Source organism: Pseudomassariella vexata, assembly GCF_002105095.1.
Source record: "Pseudomassariella vexata strain CBS 129021 chromosome Unknown BCR38scaffold_19, whole genome shotgun sequence".
Taxonomy (NCBI): Eukaryota; Fungi; Ascomycota; class Sordariomycetes; order Amphisphaeriales; family Pseudomassariaceae; genus Pseudomassariella; species Pseudomassariella vexata.
Window position 1 is genome coordinate 286203 of NW_024467974.1, and position 14560 is coordinate 300762.

Below are 14560 nucleotides of genomic sequence, written 5' to 3' on the forward strand. Positions count from 1 at the left end.
ATACTATCGGCTGCAAAATGTCAGAAGCGCAATATCCTACTTGATTGATGCCTATCTGGCATCTGGGCTGGATTTGACCCAGGATTGGAAGCTTATAACTGATACTCCAGCCTCCACGTCGACAGTGGCTAGTGGAACGCCAAACCCAGTGACAGCGACGTCATCTGCTGAAAGTGACCAGCTGCCTCAAATCTCCATCATCGGCGTCGCATTCGAAGGCTTCTTTGCCTATTACTTACGGCCTGTGTGTCTCTGTTCTTCATGCAACGCCAAGCAAATACGTCGAAGTCTATTCAGCTCGGGATGGCACAGCACATAACAGAACTTCCGGACGGAGGAAAGCCATCGACGGTCGGAAGGATCCCATCGATTCATCAGCACCATCAACCGAGCCAGCATTCTATCCCTGAGCTTGGCGCCTTCACCCCTGAAAATCCAATGTCAAACAGTCACGGGGCGCAGCAAAGACAGTCGACAGCGAGCCTGACTGGAACATATGCATACAATACATACGATTATAATCATCCGGAGAGGGCCCCAGTTTGAAGCCCACTGGCAGAAATGCCGGCTCATGGAGCTTCTGGCGTTCAGTAGTTAGAAATCGGGGGCGGCAGAGTATAGGTACAAGCGGACAAGATTCAGTGACTCGGTGATATATGAATTGAAAACCCACAAATAAATGCGTATTAACTAAATGCTAAACGGATCCCCTGTTGCCTATTTAGGTATGAATTCAGGAAAATTGTCGGAAAATCATTCCAGTGAGCGTACTGATGTACCAATACCCTCCATGCTCCCACAGGCTATCCCTTCCCGTTGGGCCCTGCTCTCAAGTTGTTTCCGTCACCTTTACCCACATCTCGGTTTCCATCCATCCAAGATAAGATATGGAGTTCCAAGGTTTCGTTACATCAACTATCTGGAAGTCGAAATGGCGAAACAACTGTTTGAAGTCAGTGTAAAGTAATGTTAAGCCAACCGCATAACTCAATGAAGGGCAAACGAAGCGCCGAGATCAACTCTTTCTTAACTCGAACAGAATCTTATGTAACTCCATGAAGGCGATCGGCTTCCCGGCGCACATCCACCTCCCATACCCAAACACGGGCTCGATGTTCTGCTCCATCTTGGCCCGGGCCGGGGCATCAAGCTCCATGAAACGAACGATTGGGACGGAACTCATCGGCGTCTTCTCCGAAGAGCTTCTTTGAACGTAGCAAACCGGACATGTTGTGTCCAACTAGCGTCCCCAGTGGGAGGTACTTTCCGTGCATGGTCTCGTCCGAGAGACCGATAGTCTTGGGCGCTATTCCCGGGGCTGGTGGGCGCATGCGGATTCCTTCATACATAATTGCCTGGGGAAATTCATGCAAGCATGATGCGCTTAATGATATACGCTGATCGGTGCGGTTTCCTCTATTGTAGAACCCGTCATGGCGTCATGGAAAATGGGGTTACAAAGTGGGTTAGCCTTTTGGTAAAGTCACTTACACGCAAATAGGGAAGCTTCTGCGCTTGCTTGTAGGAGATGGGGCTTGACACGTTGCCTCCGTCAACTGCCGCCTTGATCTCCGCCTTGAAACTCTGATAGATAAGCGGATTGGTTATGGTGCGAAGCACAGCCGACCTGATGGCCGCTGATGTATCAGAGCCAGCCGTAATCATAAGGAGCGCCTCAGCTTCGCAGTCATCCTGCGTCATACCGTGACAGATGAATGTGCCCTGTAGGTATGAGTTAACTGTCAGAAGGCACAGAAAGGAGTCGTTCCCCTATAACCACGCACCATCATATCTTTTTCATCTTTAGCACCTGGCTCAAAACGTTTCACAACAAGTTCGTGGGCAACCCTGTACGTGTAAGCATAAGATCTAATTGTCTACTGAGCGTGCGCATAGAGATATACCCCATCATCTTCCCCACGCCCGTGGGATCGGAGATTTTAGGACCGAAGTATTTCAGGAACAGCCGAGAGAAAAATATGGCTCGGAGCCATGGATGATCGGTTAGCATCCCAATTCGGGGCAAGGTAGAGCGCACTGAAGTTATGAAGCCAGTATAGTCGGAATCTGTCCTCAAACAGCCGAATTGCTCCCCGAAGGCGAGTTTGGAAATGACATCCATGGTGAAATAGGCCGATAACTGAGCAAAGTCAAGTGGAAGGTGGAGCCTCTTGGCTGATTCAGTCGACGGGAGATACTAGCGACGGATGAGATCCAACACTGCATTGACTTGCTCATCGACGCTGGCTTCCAGCCACGGGGTCTCTCGCCCGCTGTACGCACCAGCGCTCTTGGCCTTTCTCTCATCGTGGGTCTTGGTTTCCAGAATACTTAGCACTGGAATAAACGGAGTTAGCATCAACAATTTTGGAGATATCAAGCACTAACTTGAGTGTCTCGAGTTATGTCTTGAAAGTAAAGGCTTCTGACACAGAGCCTATCAGGCGAGGTTTTTCTCTGGTGCACGCAGAACACCAAGACAGGAAATAGCCAATCATGCTACGTACTGTGGTCATTGTATGGGTTCAACCGAGCTCCTTTGTACCATGATCCCCTCTTGTGAGTTTCCCTAGGCGCTCCCAGTTTCCGAATAATGACGGGATCATCAGTAATGATCGTGTTGCTACCGATGCGGACCAGAGGGCCGTACTTTTCGGGAAATTCACGATAAGTATGCCATATCTTGCCACTGGAAGTGATGGTTGACTGCTATATGTCCGTGATCGAGGTGGGTAAGGGCGCTGGGATGTGTCTGAGACGGTACCAGGAGTGAAAGTATGAGGCGAGCAACCAAGCGGCGAGGACACCGAGGACCACAGGCCATGGGTGTCTGCCCGGGAGGTCAAGGAGGAGGATGGCGGCCATACTCGGGCCTGGACAATGTTTGCCTAGTTATCAAGTTCCCTGTTTGATAGTATGCCAATCGCTGAGGAGATTTCAAAGGAAATTTCAAGTCAACGCAGATGGCGAAAACTGACAGTCGATGAAAATATTATTATTATTAAATACGCCGTAGGCTCGAAGCCCCCGGTACCTCTACTAGTACTCCCGTATGTCAAACCGTGCCCTAATGGCTGGACTAAATACATACGCTGCGTCGTCGGTTCGCCCTATTGGCGACTGCGTTGCGTTCACTACCATACTACGTTGGTTCTCAACCTACCAACAAAGTCCCCCCTGAGAAGATCGATGCTATCTGGGGCTTGAAGCTGTCCGACCCGTCCCTAGCAGCCATCTTACTCGATGAAAATAAGTCAGAGCTTGAGATGTTCATGGAGTGGGAAATTTCTTTCTTTTCCCACTTCCGAATGACACCTCAATATTTTCGATTATGATTTATATGACGACATGTTAGCTGTTCCACCAGCTGTCTTCGCCAAATCCAACATAGCCCCAAGAATTCCCCCACGGAGGGGGGGGCCGAGCCTATGAGACCATCAGTTGGCAGCCTTTTGTGACTGGGGTTTCCAAACCAACGTGCCTTACAAATTAGGTAATGAAGATGCCATGGGGTTCTCACTAGTATACAAATCTATGAATAAGACACCAATAATTTAGATATCTGGGACACAAAAGTTCGTTACTTACACCAGCCACTGAGAACAAGTTTTAACGGAGATATAAAACACGGCAGTAGGAATTCAGGGTTCGAAGGGATAGAGAAGAAGAATATGGTAAACGGGGGTATAAAGGAAGAAGGTGTTGGGGGGAGACCGACACCTCCTGCTTGACGCTACTAGATGACGATACTAAAGTTATCATGCAAGCACTGCACTACACGGTCTTAGGTATTTTTAATTCCAGAGCAATGATCATTTTTACTGTGTATACATTACTTCGGGCCCACCTCAAAGCTTTGCAGATGAGGCACGGCAGCCTATGTTCGATCTGAAATAGTGACGTTATAAGCGAATAAGACACAAATGCATAAGATTTTCCAACAGCACAGCATGAGAAAGACGGGTATCATTACTAAATTATATTGAGATGCCCCATAGTACCTGTTCCAGTATACCACTCCGTTTGTTGGATTGTGGTACATGTAGCTGTAGCACAAACCAATGTTGTGATCAGCCAGACCTAAATCCAGACAATTGTATCCACTTTATTATATGTAGCTAATAGCACTGGAGTTGAATACAAGTTATCCAATGAAATGATTAGGCAAAGTCTCGTTACCATCTACGTAAACACAATACCACCATCCACGATCTGAGTCTGTCCAGTCACAAAATCACTATCACGACTCGCCAGGAAGCTGACCAGATTAGATACATCCTCGGCAACACTAACACGGCCTAAAGTCGTCCTCTCATGCGCAAGCTTCCTCATCACGTCCCCTTTCTTGTGGCCTTTCTTTTTCGCCATCCCAGCATCAATTAGATCCCACATGGACGTGCCCACGATACCAGGGGCGTATGCATTGGCAGTGATGTGGTGTCCAGCCATTTCCAGCGCATATGCCTGCGTGAGTCCCCGCACTGCCCACTTTGTTGCGCTGTAATGCGACAGCATCTCCATGGATCTGAAGCCCACAATGGATGATGCGCCGATGAGCTTGCCTGGATGGTCTGGTCCAACCACGCCGTCGGCGATCATCTGCTTGGCTGCCTCGGCGTAGCAGTTCTGGAGGCCGAATACGTTGACTGCGAACATGCGCTGGAAGTCTTCTTCTGTTAGATCGAGCACTGGCTTGACCTGGGCAATGCCGGCATTGGCGACCCTTGGGGATTGAGTAGTTAGTCAGTCGGTCGTGCAGACCAAGAGGCACGAAGGAGTTCGACGAGTTTCAACTTACATGGTGTGGAGCGGCCCCAGTTCGCGCACAGTTATCTGGACCAGCTGTTGTACCTCGTCTCTTTTGGTGACATCAGCAATGGCAGAGCATGACTTTCTGCCCATAGATTTGATCTCGTCCACAACTACGGCACAACCCTTGGCGTTGGCACTGATATCGTTGATACAAACATTGTATCCGTCGGCAGCCAGACGCAACGCAATGGCTTTTCCAATACCCTGACTGGACCCAGTCACGATTGCGTTCTTTCCCTCGCTAGACTTCCGACTGAGATACGAAACTGGAGCCAGGGCGCCATTGGAGGTAGAGAAGCTGGTACGGGAGCCAGGCAGTACAACTCTCAGTCCAGAATGTTGGCGCGACACTGTCCTGGCGGTAACGACTACATTTCGAGTCATGAGCTTCATTTTCGACTCACTAGGAGGAATACCTGAATGTCCTTGTGGTTGATGATAGTGACGTTGAATTCAGACTGAGAGTGATTAGATAGATTATGATTTCCCCGCAGCTGAACATATCCCCTCTTTCTTGGAGGATCAACCTCCTACGACTCCGAAAGCAGTGCTAATGATCTCACGACCTATCGGGTATCAATATCCGTCTTTGAAAGACTTACATGTCCCGCGGTCGCGAATATTATCAACTTGGCAATGCGCGTTTCGCTCGGGTCCCCAATTATCCACATATGTTGGTTCATGGACAGGAAGGCACTAACTATGCAACTGTGTCTTGTTCTTCGCATTCTATGTCTACTTAAAAGTGGTGAAATATTCGGCAACGCCCTTTATCCAGACGTATTAATTATACCGAAAATATTTCGAGGATACGGCTGATGATTTCCCGAGGCTAACAAACATTGTTCGAATGACGGGTTTTAATCATATCCCATCCATACTTAAGTAGCCATCCGCACAGCCCAAGAAGACAACAAGGCTTCTACTATAATCACCGTGAGTTTCGTCGCCAAAATAATCAGCTTAGCCGGGCTCGCACCCTTGAGCTATTGACTTGCATGGGAAAACCAGAAGTCGAAGCAGTACAATATCCAACGCTCAATGATGACACTATAGCACTGGGAAGGCATGACTACTCTCCTATAACAGGGGTCATGCCATATAGGCACATAGTGGTTCCAGTTAACAATGCTCCTACACCTAGTGCTTCAGTGGCCTCGTTATTCACCCCACCGGCTAGCGAGGAACCGAGCATTCCACAACTGCCGTATGCAAGCTGCACAACGAAGAGTCCATATACCCATGCCCTCATCGGTGACCATGTACTCAAGTACGTAATGGGGTGAGCACCAAGACACTATGGTCCACAGTGCTGAGAAGATTACATGCCCGCTTCGCCGCTTCCAAGAAAGTGTCTGCTCGTGAGCTGGTGATGCGTGGAGTACGGTCATGATGCTGCCAATGGTTAGCATGAAAGTATGAGGCTTGATTAATCTGCTGAACAGATGCAGACACCACGATTATGATGTCTGGATGAACCTCCCCTTGTCAATTCTGCAATTGGGAATGGACAAATCGGATTAGAACCCCAGTTGGTTAGTGATGACCGTGCAGTTGAAAGGTGTCGATAGCCAAGTATAAGCTAAAGGCATGTAATTCCCTGTTTGTATGTAACCAACCGGGTACTGACAGTTCACAGGCTATTTACTGCCGGATCCCGAATATTGGGGGTCTGTATTGGTATTATGAAGGCGCGTGGAAGACCAATCCCGAATTTGCCCTGGGTAGTTCCTAAATACTACACACCTTTAGTCCTCTGGTGCTTGGCGAGGTGAAAGGTATGTATGCCGCGTAATTAGCTCAACTGGAGCTTTCAGTCGGATAGAATGCTTTAGGAAGTTCATGGCAGGTGCCAGTAGTCTTCTCGTCCACCACGATTGGCTTCTTTGTGAAGAGGAACTCGCAAATACGGACTTGCTGTGATGAGGTTATTCCAACGGATGTACCATTAAGTTGTACAAGTCAGCTCAACCTCTGAGGGGAGTTCTGAGGACCAAGAGGAATGAAGAAAGCTCCGATTTGACGACACCCCAAGCATTGTGACAATGGCCCACATTGACTTCTCGAATAACAGGCAAACCGCCATATCAGGTCCGACACCTTGGCGGCATAAAAACGTTGAAAGGTTGACCAACTCGGTGTAACCGAGTTACCCATCCCTGGAGTCGATGGCAGTAGCGAAATGTCCAGTTTCAGCATTTCTCCGTATCAGAATGTGGAGCCAGACTTCCTCTATATTCCATCCCTTGCTGTTGGGTCTGGCTTTCCGCTTGTTCCCGACCATGCGTTTTGTTGTCAACGAAGACACGGTGCTGGATGCATATTCTGGTCTTGCTTCAAGTAGGTTCTACACGATGGTGGCATACGTGTCTAAAATAAGCTCTGCCACTCGCGGTTGCACGTTGACAACGACAGGGCTGGGGAATAATCCGAGTTGACAATCTTCGAACAAAGGGCCCAAAGTCATTATCGTCGTCACAATCTGCCGGAGAAGGGGTTTGAATCACAAAATTATTACAAAGATGCTGTCCAGTTGAGAGACTTGGCGGCAGTCTTGATTGATGTGTGAAACTTGCGCGAGTCTATTTTCGACAAAGTGTGATCATATGGCAGCGAACTTATTGTCTAGTAGTGAGTCTACTCAAGCTGGCAGGCCCACCACCATGCTATCGAGCGGGCCGTTGTGAGTACGATGTGAGGCATGACAGCTGCGCTTACGCTACCTCATGTTATGGTAAGTTTCCCTTTTGTCAGCCACGAGGATCGAATTACAGCTCTCTAGCTCTTCATTGTAGAGAGTAACCTGAGTATACTCAGCTCGTATTACCTTAGGGAGTTGCCAGTTACTCCAGAAATTCTCTCGCATATCCAGCTAGTAAGGTCCTTTAAAATACATACTTCAAGACTGTCATGCCTTAATAAATGCTTATGATATGGCGCGATCTCGTGAGGAGTCTCTCGAATAGGGGAGCTTTCGTGACCTTAAAACAGGTTTATCTTGAAGATATTCTATTCGCTCGACATGGTATAAGCTTGGGCTGGTTAAAATTAGCTTATTTCAAAATAGACGTCGAGGAGTATTCATATTATATGAATGAAGTCGTAGCTGTTCTGTTTGCGATGGAAATAACGTTTGAATTGGGGTTGTTGATATTCGAGTCTTATGAAAGGGGACGATTCTGAAAGTGCCGATTTCTCGAAAGTTCTATGTTAGGAGTGATGGTATCGGCCCTAAATTGATGATTCTGGACGAATATCGTAGTGAACGCTATGCCCGCTCAACGCATTGTGCTACGTAGGTTGGTGTTGGGAGACTCTGAGGTGCTCTAACTCTCTATAAAGAAGGGTCTGGCCCACTATCTACACTAGCAACTACACCGCTTTCGGTCTAGGGCACAACTGTGGCGCTCAATTCCACAAGTACCTAAACGTAATGTAGCGTATTTTGGCGCTTCCAAAATATGTCGATATTTATAGTCCGGAACGACTAATAATTACTAGCTATGTGAGGATACATTTGCACTAACGTTGAAACCCTGGGAGGAGTTATACAAGGAGGTGAGGCTAGTATTAGCACTAACCCGGCGCGAGCTACTAGTTAGGCGAGGGTTTTCTTTGATCCGGTTCCCTGGTAACACAAGACTTCCTTAATCCTATAAAATTACTTATGCAGATACTAGTGCGGTGTGCATGTAACGCACACAGTTATGTCTAGTCGTGGCCCAACGTAACCCTAGATTAATTCCAAACTTAGATCTCAACAGCAAATTCACTACATACTATATTATCTGTTATATAATAAATAGGACTGATAAGCAAAGGTAGGGGGACCCACTGGTTAGGTGAATCCCCCCTAGTAGCACGCATCACAGGTAAACTATCCCGTACAGGAGCTAAACTACCTACCCAAGTCCTTCCTATTCATATACATGCCCTTCCAGCCTATAAAAGTAACATAGCGAAGGCGGTAGTTTGACACAACGGCTTCAGGTGGGGCGTATTTACGCATCTGGTTGAGATGTGCTTACGGAAACTAAACTGGTACGTCTAAAGCTACATATATAATTATACTGGCTTACTTGATAGGTACATCATCTAATTATGCTCGTACTCCCCTCATGGTGAACTACTAACTCTTCGTTAGCAAACAGCAGTAATAAGTATTAGCTTCACACAATGATCCTACCAGTAAAATATAGCTAGATCACAAGCGCGATTTAGGTAAATATGCTTATGGTCCCTATCCTAAAGCTGTATGGATAGGAACCAATAGGCATGAATATGTATGTTCTCTTCGTACCTGTGGCCCATTATTGATAAACCTATTTCACGCATGCCGATCGAATATAGGCCAATCTTGATATTGTAACAGGTATCCGCGAGAACCCTGTATACTCACTTAATCTGAGGGCACAGGAGGCTGAGTTGATGGTGGAATAACTTCGGCTAGGATGCAAAGGAGCGAGAAGCAAAAAGAAGTACTGGAAGAACGGCATATCACCCTGGTCAGGAGAAACTCCAATACTGGGGAGTCAGTTACGGGACTTCGTTGGGCGCTACTTTCACGACCATACATTCAGGCAAAGTTGGCTATGTAGTTATCGATCCAGCAGACCACTACTCATGGGACTGGCTCAGGCAAGTACAGGATTCGGACAATGTCATCCGAAAGTTTTGCGACGACTATTCCATGAGCGGTTCTGAAAACTTTCCTCTGTATACATGAAGCTCGGCAGACAATATCAAGGCCAAGTTCACCGACGTCATGATATACCTGAAGAGAAAACCCGGCTCCATCCCGGTAGATATTCCTACCTCCTTGCTCCCGGGACACTCAACCGTTGCAGGGCCCGAGTTAATCACTGACGGTGACATCCATCTGCACCTCGGCGGTATGTACTTTTCCTTCGCCCTGGCCGAGCACCCGCCTGGACACCTCATTTGGATTTCGAGACTCGGCAGGGGCAGAATACTTCCTACCTGCTGCTTATTATCGGAAACGCACAGGTCACCGCAGCACCCCTGCCGAATGCCCGGGGGATCGCTGCTCTATTCCCTGGAAGTGTGTTATTGCAGCAGGATTCGGAGGGCCATTGCTCGCACTCAAACCCGTCGTTTTGCAGGGGGGGAAGGCGGTGCGAACATATTTCCAGACGGGCGATCTGCCGCGTGAGGGGAAGGTGTGTGATCCCGAGTTTAGGCCATTTGTTGAGTATTTGAAGGGAGTGGTGATGGGCATCGGTGGGTGGATCGCGATGAGGATCAGCTGTGGGAGGCAATGGTGGAATTGGCGGATCTGCTTGGGCTCCGGAAGATGGAATCGCAGGAAAACCGTCTGGTGAACGCTTGGAGGCTAGTAGAAATCTTGAAAGACCTCCTCATCGGTTACATGTATGACATCAATGAAGAGACGATTTTTCGCATCGGGGTGAAATAGTATATATCGGCTGAAAGTTGTACATGATGAGTGAGTACTCGAGTAATCATGGAAATACGGAATGGACTACCCTTCGACGTATCATACCGTCATGAATTGCATACTGGCGTTGCAGATAGGAACACTACTGTGATTCTATTTCGCCATGCTAGAGAGAGGAGATTACCAAGACGCCAATGTTGCCACCGTTGCCAACCCGCTGGCCATTTTGGGTAAGTGATCCTTTCACCAAATCACTGCTATGCATGACCAAGATGGCTTGGTATTAATTTCTGATGCTCAGACTGTACTACCACCCGCATCTATCCCGCAAACAAGCATCATCTCTGCAACACGAGTCAGTTTACTTTTGTCTCTGTGTTCTTCTAGCTCTTCCAGCCCTTTCTCATCATACAATGTCATGCCTTCTAGTAAGCATTCCGGATCTCAGGTATGTGGTCCAACAACCACACCAAAATGAACCCTAAGTCCTATTTTTTATTCCTACTTGACCCGCTAGGCACCTACATGTTCTGCCTTGACTCCCATGGCCAACGCCTCTATGCGGACCAGGTCTCTGGTGTACTCGATTTCACCTTCCAGTATGTCCCGAATGACCTCAATGGCCGATCGGATCTCCGTCGACCCCTCCCCATTTGCGTTCTGGCTCAGTTCAATTTGGACGTTTGGGTCTGCGCCGTGCGCCAGGAGGGCAATGACGGCGGCAACCCATCTCTGACGGTTCTGCACCAAGTTGCGATCTTTCATATTCGATTCCGCGGTGTTCTGACGCGAGAAGTACCGGTTCCCTGCCTTCAGCACTTTGAGCCAGGCTCCCTGCCCCTTGGGGGCTGCGGTACTTGCCCCGGAATCGAACAGGAGGTCGAGAAATCTTGAATCCGGCATGTCGTGGTGGAAATCCTTATAACTGCCTGTCAGAGACACGCAGGCCGGAACCGAAGGTCCGCTTACCGTTCCCGAATCGCCCTCGGGGCTGGCTGCATATTCCAAAAGTTCCTCCGCTTTTGCACGTCTAGCGTCATCTTCCAGTTGGCCCAGCTTGGCAGCGACGTAGTTGACGAGGTTTGCTTGAACTGCCAGGCACAGAAAGTCGTTGCGTTTAGGCGACGGACCCAAGTCCATGGGTTCAAACGACGCCCAATGCTGGCGGGCGAGGGCCGGGTATGTCTTTTGGTTCCATTCAAAGTCGTCGACTGGTGGCACATGCTGCCTCAAAGCAGTGTTCCAAATTTCGTTGCTGATCTGGTCAAGCTCGTCCAGGAGGTTATAGTAAGCCGTGTGATCGAACGTTTCTTCATCGACACGAGCAGCGTACTTCAGCGCACTCGCGACTCCTAGCCAGAACTCGGGGTGGAACACGATCTTGGGCCGCAACACCAGGGGTGACTTCAATGCAGTGAAACATTTCAGATGCCGGATCGTCCCGCTGAGGAGGGAAAAGTTAATCTCGACCTTGTTAGGTGGTTCTATGTTCACCTTGTCCCAAATTTCTCTCCGGATGATGAACTCCTTGGCCGTCATGTGCTTGAATACCACGCGTCCACTTGTGCTCGTAGGACCCGCCTCAATCTCCAACAGACCGGCACAGCTCCCGGCCAGGCGATTCTCCATCTGATCGCGGATGCGTCCAAGCTCCTTAATGCTGTACGGACGCACGTTGTCATGCGAGACTAGCAGTTCGCCCAACTGCGGGTTCTTTGCGATCACCCGCGCTGGCGCTAGGTATCCTTCTTCGGCGAAGGCAAGCATGATCGGCGAAGGCGGATCCTGTGCCTGGAGTACGATCTGGAATATTCTGCATGCTTGACGTTGCTGGTCGCGATGGAGATTCTCGATTATGCGCATGTAAAGTCCGTTCGTACCACCGAGATGTGTGGGCAAGGAGTCTAGAGTTGAGTTGAGCTTCTTCAGTGAACCCTCTAGCAGCATATTAATGACATTAAGGGCCCAGATGACGTCACCGCGAGACTTGCGCGCCAGTTCGTTGCACAGGGCAGTTTGGCTAGCAGACAACCCGGGGATCACTTGTTCCAGCCGTTCCGCACAATATTTCGCGATGAACTTCTCGGTTTGGGTATGCACGCGGAGCCGGGGAAGCCCGCGGAACTCGGTCTCAAAAGGGGGTAACTCTCTGCTCGAGACGCAAAGCTTGACATGGTCTTGGCTCCCCAAATCCGTGATGAGCTTTGCAATCTCACGATGAGAGTCTTTTAGCCACTTTCTGGAACCAAGCGTATTGCCTCCTTCTCCGTCCGTGGATTGGCCTGGAGTATCGGCTTCCGATGTGTCATCATGCCCGCCGTTTTCTGCAACGCGATATTCGTTCAAGCCGTCGATGAATATGCACAGTCTTAGGGTTTTGGACATGCGGGAAAAGAGCTGGAAGAATGCTTGGGAAAGATTGAGGGTCGTGTTGAAAGGGACAGGAGGAGGCCATGGGCCCTTTATAAAGCTCGGAAAGCATATGGGGATCAAGTCCTGTCTTATACTTAGGATTTGGAATAGTATGCCGCGAAGGATGCCCTCCCGTGATCTCTGCACATGGCTACCACTTTCGGTAAGGCATACTGCCGCCATGATAAGATCGGCGCCGTTGGCCCATGTTTCAAGATGCCGACGTGTTTGCGGATCGTGGAATGCATACCTCATCAGGGTAGTCTTCCCTGATCCAGCTCGGCCACTCATCCAGAACAGGGAGGATCCTGGGGCCTCGAGCCATTCGTGGAATGCCGACGGGGATTGCGCATCTTCACCGGTCGAGAGAAGCCAGGAACAGCTTTGCCTGTAGGCATCGTCGTGTTGTTCTTCCTTCTCTCGGGTATCGAATTGCAGAGTATCCAGGATCTCTGCAGGGGCTTTACTTAGTATACTTCAAAACACGCAATGAAGAAATCCGTGCTTTACTTACCTCGGTTGCGTACAAGTCTCGCCTCCGACTCTGAAGTGAACATCAGCTACCCCTCCCCCGTCTGTAAATGCGCAGGTCTCTGGGGGAAACTCACGCTCCAATTTGGTATTTCGCGAAATCTTGCTGATGTGACCAACAAGCTGGAAATACCCTGCATCCCGTCTGCTGGAGAACCTGGCTATATCCATGTGGTCGGCCACGATATCATCAGTGGTGACATTCAAGCCCTCGTAGTGGCTAGTGCTTTTGGGCACCATCTGTGCGGTCGTCGGATAAGTACTCGTCTTGCCCACAGTCTCTACGGAAATGGACCTACCCCTCCTGTTGGTGTCGGAAGCTGCTCCCGGACACACACTACCTGCATATCCCTGGAGCACATTGCCCATTCCTCGCGTTGATTTTCAAAGAGGTCATTGTTATCTCTGAGCAGCTGGAACAACCGAGGATTCGCGCGTTGATATTCGACCTGGGCGGCGGCAGCGACAACGTCCCCCAGCGATTGCTTTCGGTTACCGATGTGAGGCGTCCCAAGGAAAATGGCGCCAATGGTCCTGTTGTAGATGTTGCCCAGCTCGGTGTGTTTGCCGAACACCTGAGAGGTGGCGGCGGTGCTGAGAGCCTCCTTAATGACCAGTCCGCCCAGTCCATGGCCGACGAAGATGATATCGCGAGGCTGGTCGCAAACCATAGCCAGATCCGCGATCAGACCATCACTTATAAGGGCTGCCATAGAGCCGTAGGTTGATTTGTCGCCATTGGCATCGGGGAGGTAGTAGCCCCACTGTATAGGATACATTACTAATAGCCCCATCTTCAACTCAACTCCAGTCGACTTACCGTGATGATTCTTGCTTCTTCGAGTTCCCGACTCAGAAGATCCCGAGGCCAGCACACGCCGTCCTTCTCCCACGTACGAATTCGGTGTCCGCCGACGCCGTGGACGAAGACGATGTCAAAACTGTGGTCCTCGTCTCCCCGAGCAGTACCGTCGTACAAGACGAGCGGCCCACCGACATCGTCGTCCCACGAGTTGCGCCTCGTTGATGGGGTCAAGGTGGTTGAAGAAGTAACGAAACTCGACTCGATCGTCTTAGCCGGTCCCGGTTCCAACGAGGCAGGCTTACGAGCCCGCGTCATCCGGGCGAGAGCCAGCCTGATTCTCTTCATGGTGCAAGCTTAGCAAAGAAGCCACGATGCGGAGAGCGCAGTACCAGAATGGCCAGAATCGCCAGAACCGCCAGAAGCGACGAACGAAGCGACGGGGCTTAGGGCCTCAGGACATGCAATCCAACCCAGACCTCCGAGCTTCAAGCTCCAAGCCCAGCCTTCGCAGCAAAGCCATATCTGCGCTTTGAATGACTCGGGGCCCGGTCCCAACGTGTCATACGATGAACCATGAATGA

General features: G+C 49.6%; 3 protein-coding genes across 3 annotated transcripts; all 3 read right to left on the bottom strand.

Annotated features, from left to right (window-relative positions):
- Window positions 1-829: 829 nt before the first annotated feature.
- Window positions 830-2865, bottom strand: BCR38DRAFT_461227 (cytochrome P450; the record flags this gene model as incomplete). Its single annotated transcript, XM_040862500.1, has 9 exons — window positions 830-986; window positions 1038-1150; window positions 1242-1355; window positions 1492-1722; window positions 1785-1848; window positions 1905-2197; window positions 2231-2337; window positions 2508-2689; window positions 2765-2865. The coding sequence occupies 9 exons, from the start codon at window positions 2863-2865 to the stop codon at window positions 830-832; spliced, it is 1362 nt and encodes a 453-aa protein (XP_040710754.1).
- A 1317-nt stretch (window positions 2866-4182) lies between these two features.
- BCR38DRAFT_354308 (uncharacterized protein) lies at window positions 4183-5196 on the bottom strand (the record flags this gene model as incomplete). The annotated part of the gene is made up of 2 exons (XM_040856868.1): window positions 4183-4723; window positions 4799-5196. The coding sequence occupies 2 exons, from the start codon at window positions 5194-5196 to the stop codon at window positions 4183-4185; spliced, it is 939 nt and encodes a 312-aa protein (XP_040710755.1).
- Window positions 5197-10305: 5109 nt separating this feature from the next.
- On the bottom strand, window positions 10306-14560 carry BCR38DRAFT_449277 (uncharacterized protein). Its single transcript, XM_040861280.1, has 5 exons — window positions 13995-14560; window positions 13474-13938; window positions 13252-13414; window positions 13158-13187; window positions 10306-13095 (listed from the first exon to the last, which is right to left on the bottom strand). Exons 1-5 carry the CDS (start codon window positions 14322-14324, stop codon window positions 10745-10747), a joined length of 3339 nt encoding a protein of 1112 aa, XP_040710756.1. The 5' UTR covers window positions 14325-14560; the 3' UTR covers window positions 10306-10744.

Coding starts and splice junctions, on each gene's coding strand:
- BCR38DRAFT_449277 (XM_040861280.1), bottom strand. CDS start 14,324: ATGAAGAGAATCAGGCTGGCTCTCGCCCGGATGACGCGGGCTCGTAAG. Junction 13,939..13,994: donor AAGAAGCAAGAATCATCACG/GTAAGTCGACTG, acceptor TATCCTATACAG/TGGGGCTACTACCTCCCCGA. Junction 13,188..13,251: donor GCGAAATACCAAATTGGAGC/GTGAGTTTCCCC, acceptor TGTTCACTTCAG/AGTCGGAGGCGAGACTTGTA.